We start from the raw sequence: 27251 nt of genomic DNA on the forward strand, positions 1-27251 counted from the left end.
ACTCAGCAATCATTAAAATGAGTGACGTCGGTAGCGTTTTAGTACTGTACGTTAATGTATAGAAGTACAAAAGATGTTGCAGTGCTCTGCGTGCAACAAATCAAACCAAAAGAGAGAGTTGTGTTTAGTGTCGTAAAATCTCAAGATATTTCAATCCACTCGTAAGTGTGCATCTGTAGATTCCTTTTAGATAAAACTTTTACACTTGATGAATTTGGGGCATTCAACAGACAACAACTTAAAATAATAATCCTTGCATTTGATATGGCACCTCACGTCATCGAAACGTCTCAAAGAGCCTCACAGGGTATACTGTAAAGTGGTTTGACTGTACTTTGTGGGCGAAACGCGGCAGATAGTTTTGAGTGAGCAATTTGATTTGGGAGATTTGTTGGCCAGGAAAACTAGGAGAGAGAAACTCCCTTTGCTTTTTGAATAGTGCCATGGGATTTTTAACGTCCACCAGAACTGGCAGACGGGACCTCAGTTTAACGTCTCAACCGAAGGACGGGACCTCAGACAATGCAACGCACCCCCAGCACTGCATTGGAGCGTCAGCTTAGACTACGTGATTCCAAGACCCGACGTAAGGTCTGACTCAGAGGTGAGAGCGCTTCCACTGAACCAGACTGACACATGGCAACACTTTTGAACAGCTGGAGTAGAAGAATATGTTAAATTACTTATCTTAGTACTGATTTTTTTAAAAAATTGGTGAATATATGTCTCAAAATAACATTCAAAAATGTATAATGACTGCACAATCCTTTACTTTCTGTAATAGTATAGTAGCAGGTTCGGTACCATATTAACGCTTCCTCCGCCAAATGACAGATGCCCTTTCCTTCCTCTGACCTAAAGTACTACTAGTATATTTTACTTTTCAAGGTTTCCCCTCAAAGCAATATCTGCCTGTAAATAGTATCCACACACCCTGTACTTGCACCACCAGTCTGCGACTGTACATTGTCTTCCTCTGTCTGGCCTGCGTTGGCTGGTGAGAATTAACTGATGATCCTGCTCACAGATTGTAGGGTTGGAAACTCGTCATCTTCAAAATGCAAGGTCTTGTGAAGGACAAAGTCTTTCGGGGTCAGCACCTGCTGGCACGTCGGGCAAACCTGACAGTCCAGCTCAGAATTAACCCCAGTTTGCCAGGCGTTTTTCTTGTTCTTTTTTGATTTGTTTGACCCTTGCTTTTCCTGTAACCGTAAGTCATTGTGAGCAGTGAGAAGCTCCTGCTGTTTCCCTGTATCCGGCAACAAAACTAACAGTTCGTTCAATATCTTCTTGAAATTCTCTCCCAGAAGTTCTCTACAACTCCGGTAGTACTCTGCAGCAGAAATCTGGCCCTGCAGAGAACGAAAATAAATTTTGGTGTAAAAATGGGTACACGCTTAGGAAATCAGCTTGTAGAATGTAGGGTAAAATCTTTTGAGCATTGGATTGAGGGCACAAGAATTACATTAAGGACAGAAACATTTTCAACAAATTGGGTGGTACAAGGGGGCAGCCTCTGGTTCAGGCTAGAATTCACCCCAGTCCATCGGAACAGTCTCCTTTCTCAAGTCAGCTACACAAACCTTTTAGGTCACCAAGCCAGTTTCGACTGACCGCAACACAAAACTATCTGAAGTGTTGCATAAATTGAAAATCACACTCTCTCAAGAGATTTCAAGAATAGTTTTTTTTTGAGGGGGCTGGGGGTGAAATGGAAAGATCGTCTCCGCTTACCTGTCTGAACTGCCCCGACTGAGTCCTAAACTTGCTGAATTTAGCCTCATCGTTGTACAGGTATTGATTGATAGAGTTGATCAGGTCAATGTTCCTCTGCTGAAAGTTCTCTGGGATGAGGTAAGTTCTCGACAAAGTTGATACCGGTCTACATTCAAAGCAAATTTAAATAAGTTATCTTTAAAGAAACCGCTACCAACCAAAAGCAAATAGCAGCAACCAATCTCAATCTCCTCCCCAAACAAGAAATGGCTAGAGACTTGACAGAAGATAACCATTCATTAAGAATGGAATCTTATTTGGTTATAAACTCCATGGAGGTGGAGGGGGGGGTGGGGGAAGAGAAACGAAATGTCCTTGTCTGTGGGGAAGCAACTGGTTTGAATGCAGTATTTCAATGACAGAGGAGATCAGGAATGCAACATGGAAAAAAAAACTCTTGCACAGAGACTCTCTCTCAGTGAGAAAAAATGCTGAACAACCACATGGCGAGTTATTCCCTGAATAGTTTTAATCCCAAATCAATTAGAACCAAATGCTTTAACAGGGCGATTTTTAAAAAAAATCTGTGACTCCCTGCATGCAAACAAGGTGAGTCAGCACAGAGAACTCTATTGATGGTATTTATTTGCAAGCTGTCCTGATTTAGAAACTATCCAATGGAGTCAATCTGAAAGACTGTTTTTTTTGCTTGCCAATTGCATTGCGGAGAGGGTTCATTAATATTATTTATCAGAGCATCATCAAAAGAGGTGCAGACACACAGAACATCCAGCCGTAAAAAGTAGCAGAAACCTCTTGTGCCGTGGACCCGATGCCCATCATGATATAATGTCATCAAGGCACCTTCAAAGGTGACTGAGAGCAGTATTCGGGTTTTACAAGCAGGGTACCTCACTCCTCGAGGGTGCTCATTCCATTCCAGACACTGGGAAATGTCCGTGGCTAGGTGGCTTACATACGTCTCCGTTTGGTTCAGGTACACTTAAGCATGGAGATGGGTTTCCACAAGTCAGACACCCGAGCCAACCAAAAATGAACAAAAAAAGCTTATAAGATTACAGGACATCAACCAGCTAAAGAGACGCCCAGTAAAGTTAAAGCCACTGAGGCCTGGTATCAAAAAATGGTCAGTTCTTCTACTCTGTAACAGTTCCACTTGTCAGAGAACCAGTTTTAGATTTTAAAATGTCAAGACTAATTAGTTTTGAAGTCTGACTGTGTGTGGCAAACATAAGTTATCCAATGACCGCTTTTACCCTTAATATTAGATCAAGGTTTCAGAGTAATAATAATAATCCTTGCATTTGATATAGTGCCTTGTCATATCTTGGGAGACTTAAAGCGCTTCAAGGAATATACAAAAGTGTTAGTGACTGTGTGTTTATGGGTAAAAAGCGGCAGTCAATTGCGCACAATTAACAAACAGACTACTACCCCCATTCCAAGGCAGAGTAGGAATGAATCGTGCTGTTTTGATGAGGAGGGGGAAATCTGCCAGTACTGAACCCTGATATTTAAAGTGGACAGTAAAGAGGAATTGCCAAACAGTGCAGTGTACAGTACATACTGTTTTGGTGCTGGAATCACTGGCTCGCTGATGTTTGAATTCAGAGGGACACCAGTAAAGCCAGGAGGGGGTTTACTAACGGGGGCGGACAATCCTGGTGGAGGAGGAAGGTTGGATGGTGGGCTCTTCACTGCTAATAAGCTGTTAAAACCTGGATAAGAAAATAAATTCAGAATTAAAAAGTATGAAATTTGCTAATTACAGTCATGTGGAATTTAGGCAATTTTGTTTCACCCCCCCACCCCCGTATATAAAAGCGCAGAAATAAGAACTACTGCAAGTTACAATGTTCGCGTGTGGTTGACTAGATAAAGCCACTTGTATAAAGTTCCTGGGACCACATTTAATCTGTACATGGCTCTTTCAAGACCACTTTTAAAAAAAAATGACGACTTCCATACACCTTGCTTAACTGCTAAATTTTGGAACTGATCCTTTGAAATGTCCTTCACCATTTTCTTGGCAACCCCCTTTGACCACCTCTTCTCACAGGACGACAAAAATTAGCTTCATTGCAATTGGAAGCATTTGGCTTTTACAAAGCGCATTTCAGACACTACATTTATTTTTTAAAAAAGGCTGGAAGTTACACAAAAATGATCGGAGTAGCTATAAAAAACCATTTGAATCAGAAGAGTATTTTCTCTGGTCCACAGGCAGAAACAGTGGAAGATTTGAGGGCTGACAAGTCTTTTTTGTTGTTGTTGAGATAAAACTACCATGGATCAAATGCTTTGGAAATTTTAAATCATTTAGCTGGATAGCTAAACATTTCGTAACCTTCATGTGTCCAAGTAAAGGTCTGGCTGTTCAAGAACCTAATTATAATAACTGACGTAGACAGATTAATTTAACTGCAAATTCTTCACCAAATGTCCGATTGCTCCTGTTCTGGGTTTTGTAACACCATTACCCATTAACTCATTGCCACAGGATACTGTGACCATCTTACACTAAATAGTACCAGAGACTGTAGGCACACCGACTTGTTACAGGATTAAAATTATTCTTCACACAACAATTCCAGAAATGATAGGATTAAAGAATCACTGAGTGGATCTTGAAGGCACTGATCCTACAAGTCTCATGGCCATACTCAATCCTCTCTCTTCCCGCTCCCTATCAAATGATCCATTTCATGAACAGATTAGGAAAAGGAATCGAAGACACATGGCATCTTAGTAACGATCGCAGAAGCTAGCAAGTTGTTAAAAAAAAATTCTAGGAGGCATGCTTTAAGTTTCTCTGGAAAGTCAGCAAGATTAAGATGAAAAGGCTGTGATCAGGTGGAAGCTCCAGAAGAGACCTGCAAGCATCTCAGTCCAAAAAAACTTGTAACTCACTCGGATTTTGAACATTCTAAGAAATAATTGACATACTTTGCTAGAAGTTATCAAACACTATACTTACTAAAACTAGTGTCCACCTAATGATAAATGCAGGACTGCGTACAGAAACACACGAGGGCAACAATATAGGCTGCTGGGTTGAGGGAGCAAATTCGGGTTGGGGGGGTCACAATACAGGAGTATGTAGTGTAGGAAAACATGGATTCACAATTGGAGGAAGAGGTTGAATGTCCTGAAAACTCTTCTCTCCTATGCAGGATATATTAACCATGCGCTGCGGTGGGGGGGGAGGGACGGGGCAGGGCAGGGAGCAAAAAAAAAAATAGTTGAGGTCCTCAGACACATTGCATGTCTGCGCAGTGCTTTGCTTATATGCAGCTTCTTGTGGCACACACTCCATGCAATTTCTGCAGTATTCTCCACTGCTGCAATGGGTCTGGTTTTAGTACCCAGTGCTTCACATCCTGAGCCAGAAGGCCCTCAGAAAAGGCTTCCATCTTTGGCAGTGGCTTTTAATCTACAATACAGTAATTTGAAAACACAAACTACTGAGTTTTAATAGCCTATGTTCAACCACTGCAGACTCTACCAAAAAAGTATTTTTTTACATACTTTGCCATCGAAAGAATCACAATGTTTTTATTTTGACAGTGCAATTTCACAATACATCAAAACTCCCTTAGTCTAGGATTCTTACCTGGAGGTGGCTTTCTTGGTAAAACTGGGTTTCCCAGTGCTGGAAAGTCTTCTTCAGGTAGAGGGCATGGGTCATGTACCGGCTTAAAGCCCGGCGGTTCCTTTAGGGTGCGTACACTTGTTGGAGTTTCCAAGCACAGTTTGTCAGTGTGGCCATTCAACACGCTGGTGACCAACACATTGTCCTGCTTTGGATCGGGAACATTCTCCTTCTGTGCTTTACTGACCACGGGGTCGGTTACCAGCAGAGGCGGTGAGGAACTTGGCTTTTCACCTCCTACCTTTTTCTTTTTCCCGACTTTAGAGATGTTCTGTGTCGAAGTAGTTAACAAGGAAGAGATGTCCAGCATGGTGGGTGTACTCCTGAACTCCTGAGCTGTAAGCCCACCAGTGTCGTCTTCAACCTCCTCGGATCTCGAAGGCAATTTATTTTTTACGCTTGCTTTGTTGCCGTTAACTGGTAAGGGTTTTTTAACAGCTCGATTGGAAACGGTGCTGCTGGGATGGACTACCTTCAGAACACTTTTACCAGGGGCGTTAGTCCAGGCGGATACAGATGGTGAGGGCTTATTTTGTTTGATCTTAGACACAAGCGCAGGAAAGTCCTCCTCATGAAAGGGAGTGTTCTTTTTGGTTGTAGAGACGTAGGCTGGTGTGAGCCCAGTGGCTGTCGAAGTTGCTGAAGCAGACAAGCTGGGAAACTCCTCTTCATTCAGGCGGACAGCAGCCAGATTACTAGAAGAGCCAAAAATGGATTTAAGTCAAATAACTTTCTTCTTATTTACACATTATATGAACGAGAGAGAGAGAGCAGAGAGAGAGAGAGAGAGAGAGAGCGGTACATAAACTAATGGCTTGATTTCTTCAAAAACAAGACAATGACCCGTCAAACAGACCTCAGCGTGTTAAATTGGTCACAGTACTGAGGGTACAAGAGGCACGGTGGGCTGCAAAACCATGTGAAGATAACTTTAAGCAGCGTTTTACTCTCAAAAATGTGCCAACAAGAGTGAAGATGTCTTGGGCCTACACTGCGATTACCACATAGCTAACTAGCTCCCGATTTTAATTGTAACTGTTATGTATACAAGACCCAGTTCTAGTGGGCTTAGCTTCTATTTGATTCTCCTGTAAGCTGCAGCATTTTGTTCCTGCAGCTACCCATTAGAAAGTAGTTTAACATCGTCAAAATCAGTTCTTCTAACAGTTTGTGTTCGATCCTTTTTGTCAAGTGCTAAATATTGCAGTTTCACCGATAGTGTAAAATGTTGGTGTGAGCTGCAATACCATAATATACAGCAAGGAGCATTTTGTTCATATGATTAACATACCAAATAGCTGTAATTCTCTTCACAGAACTTTTGTCTGATAATTAATATTTATGTGAGAAAGTTCCCAAATTATACTCTTTACAAAGAAGTTTTTTTTAAATAAAAGAATAATTGCACAATTGTGTACTTCCTAAATTATGCCAATAATATTTACTGCCAAATATTCACACCAATATTTGAAACCAAGTGTACTTAGGACACTTGTTACAACAGATTTGAATTAATGAATCAGACAGAAAACTGCCCTTCAGAATCTACAATAAACTTTGCATGAATGAATACACGTGAAGTTAAGAGTACATACCTTTGCTTAAGTGGAACTGTGGAACATAGCGTTTTGGACTCTTCCTTTGAAGGCCCTTTACTGGTCTCCTTGTTACCTTGAAACAAAATACAAAGTCTTGTTTATTCACACACATCCAGTTACATTTTAGCCTTTATTTGAATTTTTTACAGCACTTAAAAATTAAAGTGCGATTAGTGACATTCTTCTGTGGTTTGCTATTAAAACTGGACACAAGCTTGAGGTACAGAAGGCTCGGCTATAGAATACACACCTATAGTTTCAGATGGTGGTCTAGTCACAGCCTTGGTGCTATAAGCGTCATCAATCTCTTTATCATCCTTGGTACTTTTACTGGTTTCACTTTCTTCTTTTGAAGCAGCTTGTTTCTTTTCTTCCTGTCTCCGTGCCGCTATAGATGCTCGAACTGCTGCAGCGACGTCGCGATCCTCTTCCTCTCTGTAACCCAAAGCGTTGGCATTCAGGTAATGGCACACACAGAAGATATTATGGCAAGGCAGAAATCATGGCTTTCAGTTCATCCCTCAGAGTCAAATCTTCTTTCCATTTCAAAAGGAATTTACAAATTAGGCTTTGACTAACCTGTCCATCCATTTTGTGCATGCCTGTACAGATTGTGATTTGATCAACTTTTGAGTATCTGTAGCATGCTTGATTTGCTCAATATCTCTTTGACGGTCTTGGTTCTCAAACTCACCATTTACCCTCCAGAATTCAAGCAACAAATCTTTTGTTATTTGGAATGATACGTAGCTACGCACCCAATTTAGATGCCTACAAGTGTCCCAAATTTCAGGGCAACTCCCATTGGAGATATCCCCAAGATTCACCAAGATCCCCTCAGTAAAATCAGATGAGATGTACAGGAGCAAAAATTAACACCCATACATTACATAGCAGCACAATAAATAACCTACTGACCCAATGGTCCAATGCTGCATCAACAGTATCCCGGGTTTTATTTTTTTAAATTTTGCTCATAGCACTGACAACATCAAATAGCTTCAATTAAATCAATATTCCAATGTGCTTTTTCAGATCTTAATAGAAGAAATATTAGATGATATAGCAGAAATCTTTGGCTGGTTCTATGATCTGGGATCTCAACCGTACCGATTATATTTCCATCTTCCTCTTCGATTCTGTCCTCGATTCTGAGGTGCCCCTCCTCTTCGGTTAAACCTGTCCACTTCTTCATAGTCCTCTCCACTCACTAAGCCTGCAATAAAAGAACATTAAACAGTCATGTCTGCCCACGGGCCAGTAGATCCTATCATAGGCGTTGTCTAGGCCCTAAATACAAAGCAGCCTTAAACAAACACTTTTTTATTATTTGTAATTTCTTAATATAAACACACCTTTGTGTGTGAACATTTCAGAGGTTAAAAAAAGGCAAGAATAGTTAGCTGGACTGTTAAGAGACTGAAATGACTGCTTCGGAACCACATACTATTACATCTTCCAAATACTATACACGGATAAGGGCAATTAGAAGATTTTATTCTCGACTTAAAAGGTTTGTACTCAAGGGCAATTTCAGGAATGCACAGTTTCTGGTGCTTCATTCAAATTTCTGAGTCAAAGCCACGTCTCAGGATGAGAAGAGGCGAGCAATGAACACAATTTTCTCTAGCCAATGTTTTCAGGAACTGCTTTTAAAAATAGACTTTGCGATCTTTTAGAGTGCAGTGAAAGACAACTGTAACTAGCGCAGTATTAGCACAAACTGGATGTTCTTATTTAGCTCCTACAGAGGAGCGGAGGGATTTGAAGACAAGAAACAAGAAAACACAACGGAAAGAGCAGTCTGCAAGCAAATAATGAGCATCTACAGTGAAAGCAGAGATTTCTCAGGGCTTTCTACTATTTGTTTCTCCCCAGCCCAGATTGTAAACATCTGAAAAAGTAAAAAGCTCTATATTCAACATCCCCCACACACTTTAATTTGAGGCTAGACAATCTTGAGGTAATACTGCCAAATTCTTACCTTCATTCCGTCTTTGGTGCCGGGAAGCGTAATTAAACTGAAGGTCTATCTGCCTGTTCTGCCGGGCTTCGGCTCGGTTCTTGCTGTGGCAGGCAGCTTTATGCGCTTTGTAGTCAATCTCTGTGCGGAAAGCGTGAGTAAACTGCTCGGTGCTACAACGGCCTTCCTCACACAGATAGTGCTTCTCTCGAAAATGATCACGAAGATAATCGTAGTCACTGCAGCAAAATGAAACAGCGTCAAGACCAAAAGTTGTGTTTTCTCTAAAGTTTAATTCAATTCTGCGGGTGGAAAACTATAGAACTATTTCCCATTGCAATTCTGGACAATGACTGAGAGGGAATAGTGCTTATTAATTACTTATACTTACTAACCTGTAATATTCCTGAGCACCATCGGAATCACAGAAATGACAGAAATAGTGGTCCCTTCGCAAATGTTTCAAAAGTTCGTCATTATCCAAGTAACGGTCATCACAGAATTTGCACAAGGGGTGCCCGCGGTGCGAGGTATCATCCGGATCACCGTGTATTCGATGACGTGCTAAATCCTTCCGACTGTACCATTTGCGTTCATATGTAAAAATCTGAAACGATAAAAGTGAGCTGGGATTACTTCTACATTTAATAGCCGCTTTCAGAGTTCTCCATTTTGAGAAATAAACTTCTGACAAAACTAAAGCGCCATTAATTTGAACAAATAGTTGATAAAATATATGGCTTTGTGTTATTTTCAGGAACTATAATTCATTTTGGGTTTTATAAATGGAAATGTGTTGGCACTCTGCAAATGTTTGATATCACCACATATGTTACTCTGAAACCTAGGGTAAGAATGTACCTGAAGGTGTTTTGCACAGAGCTTGCAGCTGAACATCTCGTGCTGCTTTCTCATGTGCTGCTCAAGTTCCTCGAAACTATTCAAAGGTCTCGCCTCGACACAAACTGGACATTCATGTTGCAGAAGTTGCCTAAGAGAAATAAGTAAAATCACTGTGCTAAATATGAAAGAGGTTAAAATTCAATTTATACATTACATTAACACTTTTTACTAAAAGGCATATATGTCAGAAACGTGCAATAATACAAATTGTATCCACAGTGACAACATAATTAGATGGAAATTCATTAAATACCAATCTGTCCACAATTCCCAGGAGACAGGTATGGATAGGATTCACGAGAGAGGATTCTTAGTAACTTAACTTAAATTGGAAAATGGCACAATGAGGATTTTGATTGTATTGAACGTCACCTGATATTATACCCAATGAACACCTCTCTTTCTTATTATGCTTACTTTATCAATGACCACTTAAAAGAAAAATTGTAAGCTTCTGGGACTTCCAAGTTATTCCCTCAGTAAATGAAGCGCTTATTTTACTCAGATGAGCAAAAGGGAACTTGGCAACCCAAATTGTGATCACTCAATGCCTAACTTTCTGAGCCAACAGGATACATGCTTGCAAGTAAGTACAATCTCCTCCAGTTCAGTTCCATCCCGATGAGCAAGGATTAATCTGATCCACAAATACAGTCAATTAAATTTTTAAAAAGCAGAAACATAATGATCTTGGCATAATCAAACTGCGGAGTTGCTTATATTAAAAGCAAGGAAACTATAGTACCACCACTGTCAAATTATTGTTACTCCCAAAATGGACATTATTCTTGAAATAAAACACAAGACTTCAACTCTGATTTTCACTTATTTGTACCAGTACAGCAACATTTCACTTGACTTTCATTCTCTTCATCTAAAAGTTAAAGATTGTTTATTAACCTTTGCCAATATATGCATTACAGTAAAACTTGCTTAAATCTTATCTTTGTAAATCATACATTCACCTCTGAGTCCCATTCATGCGACGTGTAGACTTTTGATTAAATCGGAACTTTTACGACATACAGTTTGCCTGCAACTTGGACTTCACGCAAGTCATATTAAATTTCATGGTCCTGACTTATGAGTTTTACTGTAACCCTAGCATTTAATATAGGACTTAGAATGTCAAAAATTCTCAAAGTGCTATTGTAATTAATGCATCACCAGTCTCACTAATACAAACACGAGAACAGGTTGGGAATGGAAGTCACTTTGGTGCTTCTTTGAGGTTGGGCAGAGGCATATAATTGGTGACAAAAGTGCAGTTTACACACAGCTCACTCCACCTCAGGGTGTGCCCAGTTTTGATAAAGTGGCTATGAAATCTGACCTGGGAGCACTTGCTTTTGACAATAGGTACAAAGTACCTAAGAAAAATAGCAGCCTTCGATTTCTTCCTCCCACTCTTGTTATTTTTTTACTAAATAGTTATACGTGCCTCTACCTCAAACAGTTCACCCAAGAGAATGATCAGATCTCTACTGTGCTATCTTTAGGATTACCACTCGTTATTCCCAGGGGTCACTTTATTTTTAGGCCTCTTTTAAGACACAAGAATAGCCTTCCAAGAGACAGCAAAGAAGATATGTCCCTTTCTTTCTGGGCATAACTGAACTCCGCTTGGTACCTCAATCCAAATAGACTGCCACAATCAACAATTCACAAGACAAAACTCTTTGATAGGAACCCACATCACTACTACCATCACATATTTTCAGTTCTTTATGTATGAGATGAAAAAAATTAAACAGCCCCTCTCATAAGGCTCAAATAACTGTTTCCAAGTAAACAACACCATCCTAGCTATAAATATGAATCAATTAATTGGATGGTCCCAATTATGAAACATATAAATTACCTAAACTGTGCAAGAATCCTCCCATCGGCAATATAGATGTCATATTTCTTTTCATGGTGGAACTGATGGGTCATTATCGTTGCAAATGGTGCAAGTTTCTTCACAAACACAACCTGTGTGGCAAAAACACATTAACAATTAATTACATCTAAATATTACTATTATTCTGGTGAAATTTATATTCATTTAGAAATGCAAGATATAAATACTAGCCAAATTGAACAGAAGTGATACCTGCTTCTGTTCCACAGCAGAAGAGATTTTTTTTTTTAAAAATGAGCAATAATACATACTCCACATTCAAGTAAGGAAATGAAGAAATAGATCGCTCGAAAAGTATTTCTGCTCTCTACCGACTTGATTTTTGCCCTACTTTTATATATACCCTACTGATTGGACAGTAAACAAAGGCACTGTCAATCTTAACAAGCTTCCCAGGCTTTCTAAGAAGATTTATTCAGTGCAACCTTTAATTGACCCCACAATTTAAGATGCATTCAGAATCACTGTCAGAACCCTCGGATATCTCTAGGAAACCAAAGGGGTCTATGTATAGTTTGTACTATAATATAAACTGAACAACTTTGTGAGACAACAGGTAGGAAATTTCACTGTTAATTCCAGATTATCGCTTTGGGTATCAGGATAAATGAGGTATTATTAGTCTCCTAGAGGTCACCTGAAGTACTAGGGTTGATCGAGACATGTTTCGATCACAAAACACTTGGAAACCAGGCTGGCTGTAACTGGGCAAAATTTTGATTTATTTGTTGTAACAGAACTGCATAATGCAAGCAATTCTTCCAACAAAGAACATAGCTCCTTTCATAAACAGCACAATTGCATCCGGAAAGGAGCTATTCTCTCACCAATCGGAAACCAGTGACATTTTGGACTTTAAACCTACGACCAACGTAGCAGCAGGTCTAAATTCGCTAAGCATTCATATTAGATGTGCAGTTCCAGTACTTAGCAACTTTTTCCCGTACGAAAAAAAAAGTTTGTTCCACATTCTAATGACAAAAAAAAAGCAAAAGTGTATTTTGGTAAATCAAAAAATAATAATAATCCTTGGATTTGATACAGCGCTTCGTCACGTCGTTGAGACGTCTCAACGCGCTTAACAGAATATAATGTAAAGTGTTGCGAGTGACTGCGCGTTTTGCGGGTCAACAATCTCTTATTTCAAAAATAAAGAATGGACTTTTTGAACGTGTTGCAACGCTGTTTTTACGCAGGTCACAGAAATCTCAGCCAAAGAGTGGAGGGGGCTGGGCTGTGGCTTTCAAGCCCCGTTGTTGGTATCGGCGGTGATCGATCTTGAATCAAAACAAAGACTAACAACACGGGGACAGCAGCGGGGCCGTTTCCTCCTGCGTTATTCAATTGGCTGCTGCGTTTTGCCCACGAATTACACAGGCACTGTACGGTACATTCTGCGAAGCGCTCTGAGACGGCTCGAAGACGTGATAAGGCGCTGTGTCAAACGCGAGGCTTATGATTATTATTATCATCATAGTACGACTCAAATGGTCGGTGGGTTGGGTGACGGGGGGATCGGGCGAGGCTCCCGCCTGCGCCGCAGCCCTCCTCTCTTCCGAAGCGGGAGTGAAAATCTGGATATCTCTCTCTCTCTCTCTCTCTTCCCCCCAAAGGGCTGTGGATTACGGGCGGATCCATTCACATCTTCAAGCCTCGAGTTGGATGGATCAGGGGGTGGGGGACACCGACCGGGCAAGAGGCGGCTCATTGCAGTTGAGCTTCTGAGATCCGCCGTGATCTTGTGGAATGGCGGAACGGGCTCGAGGGGCCGAATGGCCTCCGCCTACGCCTACGCTCCACCGTCTCTGTCTGCCTTACGCACAGCGAAACCGCCCTGCGGTTGGGGTGGGGGAGACGAGGTGAGAGGAGCGGCGGCGGCGGAGAAAGAGAAACCTCCCGCCCCGCAACTGAACGCCCCCCCAGGTGACGGCAGCAGCAGACAGACAGACAGACAGAGAGAGAGAGGAAAGGGAAACTGATCGGGTTTCCTTCAGAGGCCGCGTCAGGGCCTGGGCCCGGGCCCTGTCACCCGGGCCTGGGCCCCGGCCTCGAGTGAGCAGAGCTCACCCATCACCCCGGTTACCTTGTCGAGCTCCAGGCGGCACACGGCGCAGTACTTCTGCTCGCACAGCACCCTCATCTTGGTGGAGCAGCGGTAACACACCGAGTGGTCGCACTTGCCCAAGGCGTAGACCTCCAGCTCCTGGCAGCACAGCACGCAGCTCTTGTCGTGGCTGTGGCCCGCACGCGCCGCCGCCGCCGCCGCCGCTCCTCCTCCTCCTCCTCCACCACCGCCGCCGCCGCCGCCGGGTTCTTTGCCTCTCCTGGACGCCATGGCTCGGGCTGAGGGTGAGTGAGGGATCAGGGAAGGGAGAGAGGGTCGGTCGAGGACCGCTTCACCCCCGGTCGGGGGGTCGGCCTCACTGAAACCCCCGGCCTCGCGGCGGCCTCTCCTCAGCTCTTTCTCGCCTTCACTTCACTCGCTCCCTCTCCTCCTCCCGCCTCCCGGGGCCGGGGATGGCTCTCTCTCTCTCTCTCTCTCTCGCTCTCGGCGAACGTCACCACGTCAACGCGCCGCGGCGCGGGACCTGTGACGTCACCCGCGCGCAGGCGCGGAAGCGGCGGTCGCTCGCCCGCGCCGGGGCGGGAGGCGCGAGGGGGACGGTTTGGACTCGAGCCCCCGACCACCGCCCACCCGCCGGTCACCGCTGGTGAGGCCCCCGAACCCAACCGGGAATTCCCCGATACTGATCCCCTTCCCTCCTCCACGTGGGAATGACAGAGAGAGGCTGTTGGACTCTCTCTCCCCTGGGGGGGGGGGGACTGGGGGGGGGAGCCCAGAGTGTGCTGTGGGGGGGGGGGGGGGGGGAGCCCAGAGTGTGCTGTGGGGGGGGGGAGCCCAGAGTGTGCTTTGGGGGGAGCCCAGAGTGTGCTTGGGGGGGGGGGGGGGGAGCCCAGAGTGTGCTGTGGGGGTGGGGGGGGGGGGAGCCCAGAGTGTGCTTTGGGGGGGGGGGGGAGCCCAGAGTGTGCTTTGGGGGGGGGGGGAGCCCAGAGTGTGCTTTGGGGGGGGGGGGGGGGGGGGGGGGGGGGGGAGCCCAGAGTGTGCTGTGGGGGGGGGGGAGCCCAGAGTGTGCTTTGGGGTGGGGGGGGGGGAGCCCAGAGTGTGCTGTGGGGGGGGGGAGCCCAGAGTGTGCTGTGGGGGGGAGCCCAGAGTGTGCTTTGGGGGGAGCCCAGAGTGTGCTTTGGGGGGAGCCCAGAGTGTGCTTTGGGGGGAGCCCAGAGTGTGCTTTGGGGGTGGGGGGGGGGGGAGCCCAGAGTGTGCTTGGGGGGGGGGGAGCCCAGTGTGTGCTTTGGGGGGAGCCCAGAGTGTGCTTTGGGGGGAGCCCAGAGTGTGCTTTGGGGGGGAGGTGTGCTTTGGGGGGAGCCCAGAGTGTGCTTTGGGGGTGGGGGGGGGAGCCCAGAGTGTGCTTTGGGGTGGGGGGGGGGGAGCCCAGAGTGTGCTGTGGGGGGAGCCAGAGTGTGCTGTGGGGGGAGCCCAGAGTGTGCTTTGGGGGGAGCCCAGAGTGTGCTTTGGGGGAGCCCAGAGTGTGCTTTGGGGGGAGCCCAGAGTGTGCTTTGGGGTGGGGGGGGGAGCCCAGAGTGTGCTTTGGGGGGGGGAGCCCAGTGTGTGCTTTGGGGGGAGCCCAGAGTGTGCTTTGGGGTGGGGGGGGGAGCCCAGAGTGTGCTTTGGGGGGGGGGGGAGCCCAGAGTGTGCTTTGGGGTGGGGGGGGGAGCCCAGAGTGTGCTTTGGGGTGGGGGGGGGAGCCCAGAGTGTGCTTTGGAATCCAACCAGCTAAAACCACACCGCTTGCCATTGACAGCGAGCGCGGTCTGCCAAGCTTTCCTGCTTTCCCCGCACAAAATATACAGTCAATCCGCTTTACAATATATCCTGTGAAATGGTTTGAGGCGTCTCAACAACCTGATAAAGCGCTGTATCAAATGCAAGGAATATTATTATTATTGCCCAGTTAGGACCATTCTACCTGTTAGGGCTTTGACTTGCAGGGTTACTAACAGGAGGGAAGGAGGACAGAAGGTGCGGTTGAAGATTGGTTCACCCTCGGTTGGGCATGTCTCGTCCAGTCCCACGCCAAGTGGTTGACCGTTAACACCCTCAGAACACTACTCAGCCAGGGCAACCAAGGGGATGGTCATTTTGACACTGATCGCATCTAAAGTCCTTCCTCTTCTCTTCAACGGTCATCTCCCCTATTTTCCCCCTGTTCGTTGTCAAAATATGCCATTGTTAAGCACTCCCAAGTTTCGACCCTGCGTAAAGGGCACTATGAAAATTCCCAGTTGCTATCTTATTTAAGCGCTCTGAGATGCTACCCTGCGTGCAGAGGGCGATATGGGTGCAAGTTGTTGTTATTTAGTCAGCACAAACGCATAACAGGTAAACGCCTACATTGATAACAGTTATATGCAGTGACACATCTTTATTGAGAATTCATTGTTTGTACACAGGCACAAATTTACCGATATCACAACAACAACAGTGTTCTTTTAAGAACAAATAAAGATGTTCATACAGTTGATTCATTTTTTAAACTTTTTTATACTCTTTTTTTCCATACACCACTCAAATGTGTTCACTATTTTAACACAGTATAAACACCACTATGACCACTATACTTTTTCTTAAAATCACCGTACACTTCAGTGAACAGAGAAAAGTTACTACAAAGTGCACCATTTTGCCTCATTGGGATCTCCTTTCGGGCTTTCGTCTTTCGTTGCATATTTACCTAATAAATTTATTTGAAAAACACCCCCAAAACTGANTTTTTTTTCAAGTTGGGAATGTTTGCACAGCCCAGCTTTTATTACACTATTAAAATGAACAACAATACTTGGTTAAATTGTTATTTCAGTCTGCTGCTGTCAAAATGAAAAACCTTAATTTGCCATTAGCAAATCTTTTAAAAAATTATAATGGCCTTATAATAACACGGTTAAAAATTTAAGCTACAAAGTCGGTCACTACAAATGTGATGATGTATGTTTTGTACACTGTAAAGATATAAAAAAAAGCTGAAGGGCTTTAAACTTGTCTTAAGGTCAGCTTGTATAAACTGAAATATTGACAAGTATCTAAAATTAGCAACAGAAGTTGGCTAATGGCTTTCTACAGGAGAAACCATCCACCTGAGAAACAAACAGTTGAAAAAAATGACATCTTCTGTTCCTAAGAAACTACAACTGCACAATTGGCAATAGACAATACGGGTTTGATTTGACAATCGTAACGTGAGTGAGCGTTCACTCCAAGATGTCTAGTGCATTGATTTTTCTTTCGGCACTACTGAAATTTGAAAGCAAAAACAAAAGGAGAATGACCAAATAGTTAAAAATGAATCACTTCAAATTGCAACAAGCCTCTTCAAATACGGCAATGGACATCGGAATGGGCTTCCCTTCAAAATAACCAGTTTTGTTACATCAAATCCTCTAAATGGACAGAGAGGTATATCTGATATACAGATGTTTTACCCCATTTGTGATGTTTTAATTAACACCAGTGGCACTGAAAAAATGTCAATAATTATCAAAAACACTGAAAATTTTGAAAGACCAATATCAATAATTCTAATTATCTTGCCTTTCATAACCATTTTCTGATTTAAAAAAACATTAAACGTAAACACTGGGCCTGAAAATAATATCAAATTATTCCTTGAAAAACAACTTTAATTTCTGTAGACTATTATCAAGCTTTTAAAACAAACACTTAGCGCTCAGTATGGTTGACACTGGGAGTTGCACCAGCGAATTCGGTCCAGCCAACTCAACTTTTTCCCCAGAACAAAAAATAAATTTGAAATACTATATATTCAGAGACAAAATGATATAAACTCATGTAAAAAGTCAATACTTGGTGGGCGCGGGAGAGGGATGCTGGGTCCTGCACACATTTTGAGGGTCAATTCAAAGGTACAGCATTTTAAAATGATTTGGCGACAGTAATAAATCTTACATTCAAATAGGCTTTAGAATAATCAGGGCAGGAGGAGGCTATTTTGCCCTTTGTGGCTGTAGACCATAACATGATATATTAAAACAGATATAGAATATAAGTTCATCATCTCATTGAAACATCTCAGAATTACAGCAGGAGCCCACTTGGCACAGAGCACTCACTAAGCACAGATTTTTTCTGAATGTGTGATCATTTAAGATGTCCTATGTGAACAAACCCAAACGTATCACGGAACAGCAACTGGACAGATCCGGATGTACAACATTCAAATAAGCTTGTATTCAACAGACAATCCATTTTGCAATCCAAGCCTTTTCTCTTCGAAGGAAATGCTTCAGCTGATCAAACTGGAAAACATTCAGCTTTACAATGACTCATTTACCTCATTTGCCCCATTGAATGTTAAATAAACTTAGTTCTGGGGACATACATAATTGCTTATACAGTCATAGCTGACATTCCTCAAAAAAAAGCAATTTTGTTAACAGGTATCTGTTTGGCTCAGGCTTTGAAAGATTGAAATTAAGATTTTTTTTAACAGCAAAAAAAAGTCAACGACCGGCTACAAAAACGGCACTTCTCGTTATCCAGGAACCACTTTGTCAAACCTAGATATTGGTTTAGGCTGAGAAAAAGGTGAGGCTCATGCAGTAAGGCAATGTTTTGCTGACTGGCATCACATATAAAAACCTCAGCTGTTGGGGATATCATTTTATTATTGCCACTGTTATACAGGAGCACACTACTATTTTTAGTCAGAAAGTTCAGTGCTACGCACCTTTTAACTCAAAGAACTATGCAGGTGTGCTATGCTTGGGAAGGGTTGAAAAGACCTTCAGTAGTATACAGTATTACAAAGTTACCGGTATCCAATTACATGAACTCACTTGCTACTGGAATGAGAGTATTAAACATAAAGCACACAAATAAATCTTGGGATATTACACAGAGATACAGTTGAGGTGTTCTCAGGGTACAACCAATATCATTTTTGAATAATATTCAACCAGAACGCAAGATGTAGGTACAGTAAATCTCCAGTCACGCCTATAAAATAAGGTTTTAAAATATTTGCGTTGTACCAATTCAAAAGTTGAGCTGACTGTTTTGTAGTTCTTACATTCACTTTTGTATGGTTTTGAAACCGCACCGTATAATCTGACAGCAGGAATTACAGACAATATGCTCACATCTCCAAATAGCTCTGACCATTGACCAATTAACGTTTTTTTACAGTTACATACAATTAGAAAACCTGGCACATGGTGAGGAACAGTTAGTCATGAGTTCAAGGATACACCCAAACAAGTGGAGCAGGAGGTATGAATTTCTAAATACACCAGACAGAGGCCTTGCGGTCTGTCGCATTATGCTGTATTTCCAGCTCACATACTACACACTACAAACAAGAATGACACCACCACTAATATAGTGATTACATTGCACGACTAGCTAAAGAGAGGTTACCCAACACCAGTTTATCACACGAAAAAGCCCATTATCCTCAGACAGTAATTGCGGATAGCTAGCCAGTGAACAACACTGCACCACACAGATGAAATATCTGTATTTCAGCATCCCTTTGCCATTGGCCTAACTAGGCTCCAGTTTAAGACTCAAATATCAAATACCCATCATACCTTCACAAAATGCTCCAGCCACTGATGATTTTCAGATGGCTACTAAAAACTGGCTGCAAATCCATTTTGTTTGCAAGCTCACAGAAAAGAAAGAGAAGGCGACATTACGGATGATGGAGGTGTTATAGTTTGGGCTGAATTTCTACCTGACACCTTGAACCAACGTGGAAGGCTAGCAATTTTCAAATGGAAATGATGTACAGATTTGATTTTTGAAAGGCTGGATTGGAAGACTATCTAGGCCAACAGAAGGGAAACTGTGTTCCTAAATGACAAAAAGAGACCTTGGATCTTTAATACGATGGCATTTGATACCCCCGAGAGGTCGTGTCCAGGTTTTCAGCAAATGGCGGGCTCTGGAAGTTGTCTGTGTTCTCAATTTCACTTCCAGAAGAGAATGGAGGATGACCTGCGTCCAAGTGATCATGAGAGAAGAGTGACGTGTCAGCTCCCAGGCTGTACCTCTGCCATGCCTTCAGGGTTAGGCCAGCCTTTAATAGGATTGTTAATCAGTTAAAGCAAGAATTTAGTCATGTTAGTGCAACATAACAGCAACCAAACGTCAACAAGAATGGAAGAGCGAGCGGGCATATTGCAGGAGATATTTACATTAGTTGATATCTATTTGTCCATTGTAATTAACTCATTATTTCGCACCCATAACAAGCAATGGGCTCAAATACATGCAGATTTCTAATAGGATTGCTTAATAAGGAAACAGAGTGGTGATTCCTTTTGGTAACCAGACTACATGACACTGAAGCAAGGGAATACATCTCTGAAAATAGATCTCATCGATATTCTCACAAATTGTCACTGCATGCTTCGGTTTCCTTATTAGAAATCATTGCATATTACACTTCACCGAATAAAGTTTTTTAATGCTTTAAACCATGCAACTTTGTTTAAAACAAATTATTTTGTATTCATATGGCATCCGTAATCTCTAATATAAATAAACAATACATGGTCATGCAACTCCATTATTAATGGCACTCAAGAATAATAAGACAGAAATCAGATAAAAGGATTTAGATGACACACATTTTGAGAGCCAGACTTAAGCAGTTCACATTCATTATCTTTGATTATTTTCCTAATGTCATGTTGAGGAAATGAGGGTATATCTTTATCATTATATTATAAAATTTGCTTTATATACATATACATATGTATATATAATTTCTTTATAATACATGATACAAGCAGAAGCTGGATGACAATCCATCTTAATGCATCCAGATTAGTCAGAATACCCATGCAAGGATATGCAAATTCATTGGGCGTATACAAAGCCAAGACCAGGGGAGGCCAACCTTTTGGCTGCTGAGGGCCGGAGGCAATATTTTATCCTGATTGGCCAATCCCGTTGTGAGGCAGTGCCTGAGGTCCTGGTGACCATCTCTTGATTAGCTCAGGGCTTGCTGTCCGTATTTGCTCATCGGAAAATGAAGTTGGAAATGGTTCACGGGTTGGATTAAATCATCCCCCGGGCCTGATGCGGCCCACAGGCTGGCAGTTGGACCACCCTGGTCTAGACAATAAGGCTGATGAATTCATGTCTGTGCTCAGGGGAAAACAAGTTAGCAATAATTGAATGAGTATCTACTGCATTAATGAGAAAATAAATCCATTTGATGTTGCGGGGAAGAATTGGTCATTTGATATCAGGTTCAAGGACTGGACTCTATACATATGAAGATGACGATATTTGGGGGAGAATTCTTTGGGTGTCCTCTACAAAACCTACATTTTTTAATTTGTCGAAGACAAAGAGAGACAAATAACCCTGAAAAAAAAATGACGGAAGTGTAGGTGGTGATTCCAGTCCGTTAAAATAATTTAAAAATGCATACAATAAATAATTAAATAGCGCATGATGAGATCAGAAATATGATAAAAAGATTTCTAAACTCGGCACATTTATCTATAACTTCTCATGTGTTTTTGATAACAAGCATAAATGGTTGGAAACATGATTTGGTGCATTGAAAAGGAAATGTTCTATCCACACACACAGACAAAAAAATTAGATCATTCACTCCATGGGACATTGCTCTGCACAAAAATTGGCAGCCGTGTTCGCCCATAAAATACACAGTCACTCCACTTTACAGTATATCCTGTGAAGGGCTTTGAGAAGTCTCAACAACATGATAAGGCGCTACATCAAATGCAAGTGAAGATGAGCTATATGCAGTAAAACCCTGTTCTCTCTTCATTTGCATCTCCCTCGTGTGCGGTCTGAAAGTTGACGAGTGAAGTACAAACAAGCAAGAGAGAGGATATGTGCTAATGAGCAGTGAGAAAATATAGCTATTTCCACACACAAGGCTGAGCAGTTAATTCACAAGTGGCTTACAATCAGCCTCACAGCATGGAGATATTTAACACATTATATCTTCAGCTGTGGCATATATATATTTATTCCCCTGCTGCTTTTCTTTTCAAATATCTTCACCTTTCTCTCGTTCAATGTTATCCTGCACTTTGAGGGTACTCACCTTCACCTATAAATCCTTTCACACCCTAGCATCTCCTACCCCAACTCATCTGCTTGCACCCTACTCTCTTGAGTTTGCCATTCATCTTGCGTGCTCTCTGCAATCCACCATAATAATAATCCTTGAATTTGATATATAGCGCTTTTCATGTCTTCGAGACGTCTCAAAGCACTTCACAGAATATACTGTAAAGTGAATTGACTGCATTTTTGTGAGCGAAACGCGGCAGCTAATTGCGTTCAGCAGTGTCCCACAAACAAGCATGGATTGAAGTGACCAAATTATTATTTTTTTCTTGAGGGATTATTATCAGGCGTGTGGAGTAAGGAAAGTTGCCCAAGGTTTTGCCCTGCCGGGAATCGAACGCAGATCTTGCTTGTGAGGTGAGTGCTCTACCCACTGAGCTACAGGACTCCACTGAGCTACAGGACCATCCATATCAAATACTATCCCTAATCTCTGAAATTCCCTCCAGCTCCCTCTCTATCTATCTTTGAGTCTCACCTTAAAACATACCTCTTTGACCGTGTTTATGGACACTCCCCTTTCACCCTTCTTTGCTCTCCCATTTTCAGCGTCCACCCTGTCCTTCTGAAGCACTCCAAGACAATATTCTACATGAATGGAAGTTGTTCTTGGATGACAACTTTAACCGTAGAAAGACTATAGAATGTGCTCCAGGCGTCCACCAGGTATCTTCCTTAACGTCAATTCCCGCAAATTTAAGATTGTGCAGAATTTTGGAAAAATCCTTAACATTCATTCTTATTTTAGAACCTGGTTTTAAGAAGAACCTCATAGGTAAAATGAGGTAAGATTAAGATCTCTGGGACCCTATCATGTGTTATATAAATGCGAGTTGTTGTTAAGAACTGAAATGGGGAGTGGACGAGGAGGGAAAAAGGAATCATTGCAAAATGTATGATTTGGATTTGATCATCTCTTGTTTCAGTTTTTTTCAACAGGAAAGATGTTCAAATTATGTGTCAACATTCAATGGTGCAACGTGGCAATTATAATAATAATCCTTGCCTTTGATGTAGGGCCTTATCACGAGATTGAGACATGTTCACAGAATATATTGTAAAGTGGAATGACTTATTTTGTGGGCGAAACGCGGCACAACAGTGTCTCACAAACAGTCGTGGATTGAGTGAACATTTTTTTTCTTTTTGAGGGATTATAACCCTGGAAAGCAATCCGCCAATTGATTAACAACCGGGCTCCCATTCACTGCTAGGTAAAAAGTGTGTGGAGTAAGGAAACTTGCCGAAGGTGTCACCCTGCCCGGGAATCGAACCCGGGTCCTTTTGCTTATGAGGGGAGTGCCCTAACGCTACAGGACTCCACAATTTTTTATTTAGTACTGATCCTACCTGCAAGAATCCAAAACAGAGGGATTGAACGGCATCTATTTTCCAATCACACGGGTTTGGCTCACACAGAATAGATAACACTGAAATTCTTGCAGACATACTCACCCAGCCCAGAATGGAAAAGAAGGAGAAGGCAATGGCAGCCCTGGCAGTGTCCGCGCTCTGTTTGAATGGAATCTTCACGCTAGTAACTTGCCACTGATTAGCCAAGAGACAGAAGCCTACAAACCATAGGAATGTCCACAGTCCTGAAACAGAAAAAAACATTGACATTAAAAATAAGACAATTTTAGCAACATGTAGGGAGCAGCAGTTCCACTTGGATCTAGACTCAGACTTGTTTCTTAGGATTTCAGGGATTAAAATTTCTGTTCAGTGTTGTGCGTAGCACCTTTGACGATGTCAGAATATAATGGGAAAATCCTACTAGTGGCTGACACCATCAAGGGTAACACACAACGGGAATTGTGTCCATGAGAGTGTGCAATTTTGCAGTTAGTTTTAACTCCGAGGCTGGGTTTTCTGTTAAAAATTCTAAATCAAGATTGAAGTTGAGCATCATCCAAACTACTCCATTAACCTGTACCTCTTATGTGCTGTATTGAGAAGGATGCTGACCAAGTGTAGCACGGTATTTACGGGGTCTGAAGCATCATTTATTCCATGTTTCGCCCACAAAATATGCAGTCATTTCACTTCACAGTATATTCTGTGAAGCGCTTTGAGACGTCTCAACGACGTAATTAGGGGCTATATGAAATGCAAGGATTATTATTATTATGTAGGTTCTGTGGAGCTCTGCACTCATCAAGCATGGCAGCTTCCACTGGGCTCTCCTGGGCTCTCAAATACAATATGAATTCTAAGAATTGCTCACTAATATTTACAGCAACATTGTAAATATTTATCAAGGCTCTTTCGTTTGTCAACCTTCATTAGCCAGTCACCATATTTGTAGGAACACTCAAAACTCATTAAGTTTTCTCGATGTACATGTACAAGCTTTGTTATTGGTGACTCATCCAACAATTAGGGCTTCCCAATGTGAGGAAGGCATTATACAACAACGACTTGCACTTATACAGCACCCTCCATGCTGGGTAGCATCTCAGAACGCTTAACACTGGCAGAGCCTGACTCTGAGCCGGGAGGAGGGGAGAGGTGGCTGTAAGCACGGTCGAAGAGGAACGTTTTCAGGCGGGACTTGAAAGAGAGGAGAGAGGGGGCAAGATGGAGAGACTGAGGGAGAGTGTTCCAGAGTTCTGGGGCAGAGTGACGGAAAGCCCGATCTCCGTGTCAGTTATCTGTTTTAATCAGGGTTTAGAGCAACCACATATTCATGAGAGCTTTTTGTCAGTCTTGGATAAATAATTATATTTCCAGTACAAAATGTCTCATCAGAAAAGCGACAAAAGACAAATTGCAGCAATGTGCTGACTCATAGAAATATGTTCGTGGAGAAACTCAAACAGCCATAACCCAAATAGCTGTGTTCCTAAATGACTATAATAAGTACGATTTAAACAGAATTAAATTTGTGCAGTGCCATAAGGTTCTAAGTGTCAAGGGCGTTGGTTTATTTACTCTTAAACTGCTCAACAAATAAAAACGTGGCACAGAGGAGGGCAAGAATCCCAAATCTTTGCAATGCGTTTAATGTTGAGAAGGTTGAGAGAGGGCCTCATTGAGGGGTTCGGATCAGGTGAATAAGGAACGGCTATTTCCACTTAGTGCCTGAGATGATAAGGAAAGAGCATACACGTAAGAAATTTACCACATTAATGCTTCACTACATTGTGGGCAGTGAGTGAGCAAAAGGACATTGGTTTGGTTGCATAGCACAAGATTATAATAGTCCTTGCATTTAATGTAGCGCCTTATCGTGTCTCAAAGCACATTGCAGGATATACTGAAGAGCGAATTGAGTGTATATTTTGTGGGCGCAACATGGCGGCCCACTGCGCACATCAGTGTCGCACAGAAATGCCTCATTTGCTCATTCTACCACTAGAGGCTACATGAGTAATGACGATGAGCAGACATTGCCTCACCACCCTCTCTCAATAGGTCTTACTCGGCTGAAGCCAGAGAAACAGTGAACAAAGATCTCACTCAAATGACTTGTACTTGAAGCGAACATCACATAGGAATTACTGCGTCCAGCAACACATAAACACTCTAGAAACGAGCTAGTTAATTTTGTGTGCAAGATTTCACACGGGTCTAGATTTACTCTTAATTGCATAACATTTTCAGGCCATGCAGAACTTGGCAAATTCTTTAATACAGCTTTTTTTTTTAGCCCACAAAATAGTTGCAGTACATCTTTACACTTAGTCATGTGAAGTGCTGACGACGTCCTCCTGATGTGAAGCACGCTAAATCGAATGTAAGGGGAAATATTACATCAGTGCGGCAGGACGCTAAGCTTTACTGTGCTGAGCTATGTCTGACGCTTCAAATTTGTTCCAGTTCCTCAGTGCTAACGCTCTTCAGTTTATTTACTGCATTGACCACAAATTTCCGGCTAGTGAGTGTCAGATCAGAAAAAAGACTGGCAAGAAAAATCCAAGGTATCTCTCATTCACCACCCACCCCCCCACCTCACCGCCACCCCTACCCCCAGGCTGAACAGAAGACAATGAGGAAGTAATGTTATGAAAGTATTCGATTTCCGAACACCTGCTCCATCCCTGTTGCCTCTCGGAAATCGAATACTATCATAACATTGTTTCCTCTCACCATTTATATAAATGAGATGTGATATTTGATATAACATTCCACTGTCCATTGAGCAGGGCTGCTTATCTCTGAACTGAAACTAAGCCAACCTCTCCCCCAAAAGCCTGTGGATACTGGATCCATTCAGAGTTTCAAGCCTGAGGTGGATAGGTATTTGCTAGGTCAGGGTATTAAGGGATATAAGGCAAAGGGAGGTATTTGGAGTTGAAATACAGATCAACCATGATCCAATAGAATAATAATAATAATAATAATAATATAATAATAATAAAATGGCAGAACAGGCTTGAGGGGCTGAATAGCCTCCTCCTGTTCCTATGTCCCTATGTTCCCAACCCTGGGAGCAAAGGTACAGAGGCACCTCATACCAACCCGCACACTGTTCCAACATTTATTGCAAAATTGTATTCCCCGTTCAGTGGGATGAAAGGGAGCGAGCACAGACTATTTGTTTGGCGAGTGGCATGTGTGCTCATGGTTGAATGCAATGCCACAATAACTGAAAGGCTGCACTATTGTCAACTGGACTGAGCAGGAACATACTTTAAAGCTACCCACAGCAAGTCAGAGAATACAAAACAGGACTATTCACCAGATTGCTGGTTTGTTCATCCTATAAACGCATCGAATTTTGTCTGCAAAATGCAAACAAGAAGAAGAACAACTTGCATTTATATAAAGCGCCCCTCACGCTGGGTGGCTTCCCAGAGCACTTTAAGCGCATTAAAGTCATTACACTTCACAGTAAATCCTGTGAAAGCACTATATTTCACCCACAAAATATACAGTCAATTCACTTTACAGTATATTCTGTGAAGCGCTTTGAGATGTCTGGAAGACGTGATAAGGCGCTGTATCAAATGCAAGGATTATTATTATCACATATAAGGATTATGATTATTGTTAGCAGTATTTTTTTTCTAATTTGATTATTGATTTTATTTGATTTTCCGCGTCGTACCTGAAAAACCCAGCTCGAGCAGCACAGCGTATTTCCTGTCCTTCACGCTGCTGATCTGGGGGAAGTACAGATCCAAGATGATGAAAATGATGCAGGCGAAGAACGCTATGATACCGATCGTGATACCGTAATTGCAGGCGCTCTCGTTCTTGTTAAAAACACACAAGAGGGTCCCGTCCCCGAAATTGACGTAGCCTTTGTTCATGATGGAGGCAAACACCACGATGGAAAAAATCTGGGGAAGGAGAAG

General features: G+C 42.5%; 2 protein-coding genes across 2 annotated transcripts; both read right to left on the reverse strand.

The window, feature by feature from the left end:
* Nucleotides 1-588: 588 nt before the first annotated feature.
* znf598 (zinc finger protein 598) lies at nt 589-14025 on the reverse strand (the record flags this gene model as incomplete). The annotated part of the gene is made up of 12 exons (XM_007906078.2): nt 589-1352; nt 1735-1882; nt 3305-3455; nt 5351-6084; nt 6985-7060; nt 7238-7422; nt 8098-8203; nt 8972-9189; nt 9346-9557; nt 9812-9941; nt 11715-11827; nt 13840-14025. Coding segments are annotated over 12 exons (2607 nt in total), but the record flags the coding sequence as incomplete, so codon positions are not given.
* A 2186-nt stretch (nt 14026-16211) lies between these two features.
* On the reverse strand, nt 16212-27240 carry syngr3a (synaptogyrin 3a). The gene is made up of 3 exons (XM_042340968.1): nt 27002-27240; nt 23404-23546; nt 16212-19909 (listed from the first exon to the last, which is right to left on the reverse strand). Exons 1-3 carry the CDS (start codon nt 27204-27206, stop codon nt 19712-19714), a joined length of 546 nt encoding a protein of 181 aa, XP_042196902.1. The 5' UTR covers nt 27207-27240; the 3' UTR covers nt 16212-19711.
* Nucleotides 27241-27251: the final 11 nt, after the last annotated feature.

Source organism: Callorhinchus milii, unplaced genomic scaffold (genome assembly GCF_018977255.1).
Source record: "Callorhinchus milii isolate IMCB2004 unplaced genomic scaffold, IMCB_Cmil_1.0 Scaffold16, whole genome shotgun sequence".
NCBI lineage: Eukaryota > Metazoa > Chordata > Chondrichthyes > Chimaeriformes > Callorhinchidae > Callorhinchus > Callorhinchus milii.

Bases quoted from the DNA above. Each gene is read 5' to 3' on its own strand.
- syngr3a (XM_042340968.1), bottom strand. From the start codon at position 27,206: ATGAACAAAGGCTACGTCAATTTCGGGGACGGGACCCTCTTGTGTGTT. The intron at 23,547-27,001 runs GTACGACGCGGA...TTTCTGTTTCAG, and splicing joins GCTCGAGCTGGGTTTTTCAG to GACTGTGGACATTCCTATGG. The intron at 19,910-23,403 runs GTGAGTATGTCT...ATCCTATTAAAG, and splicing joins TCTTTTCCATTCTGGGCTGG to GCTGGCCTAACCCTGAAGGC.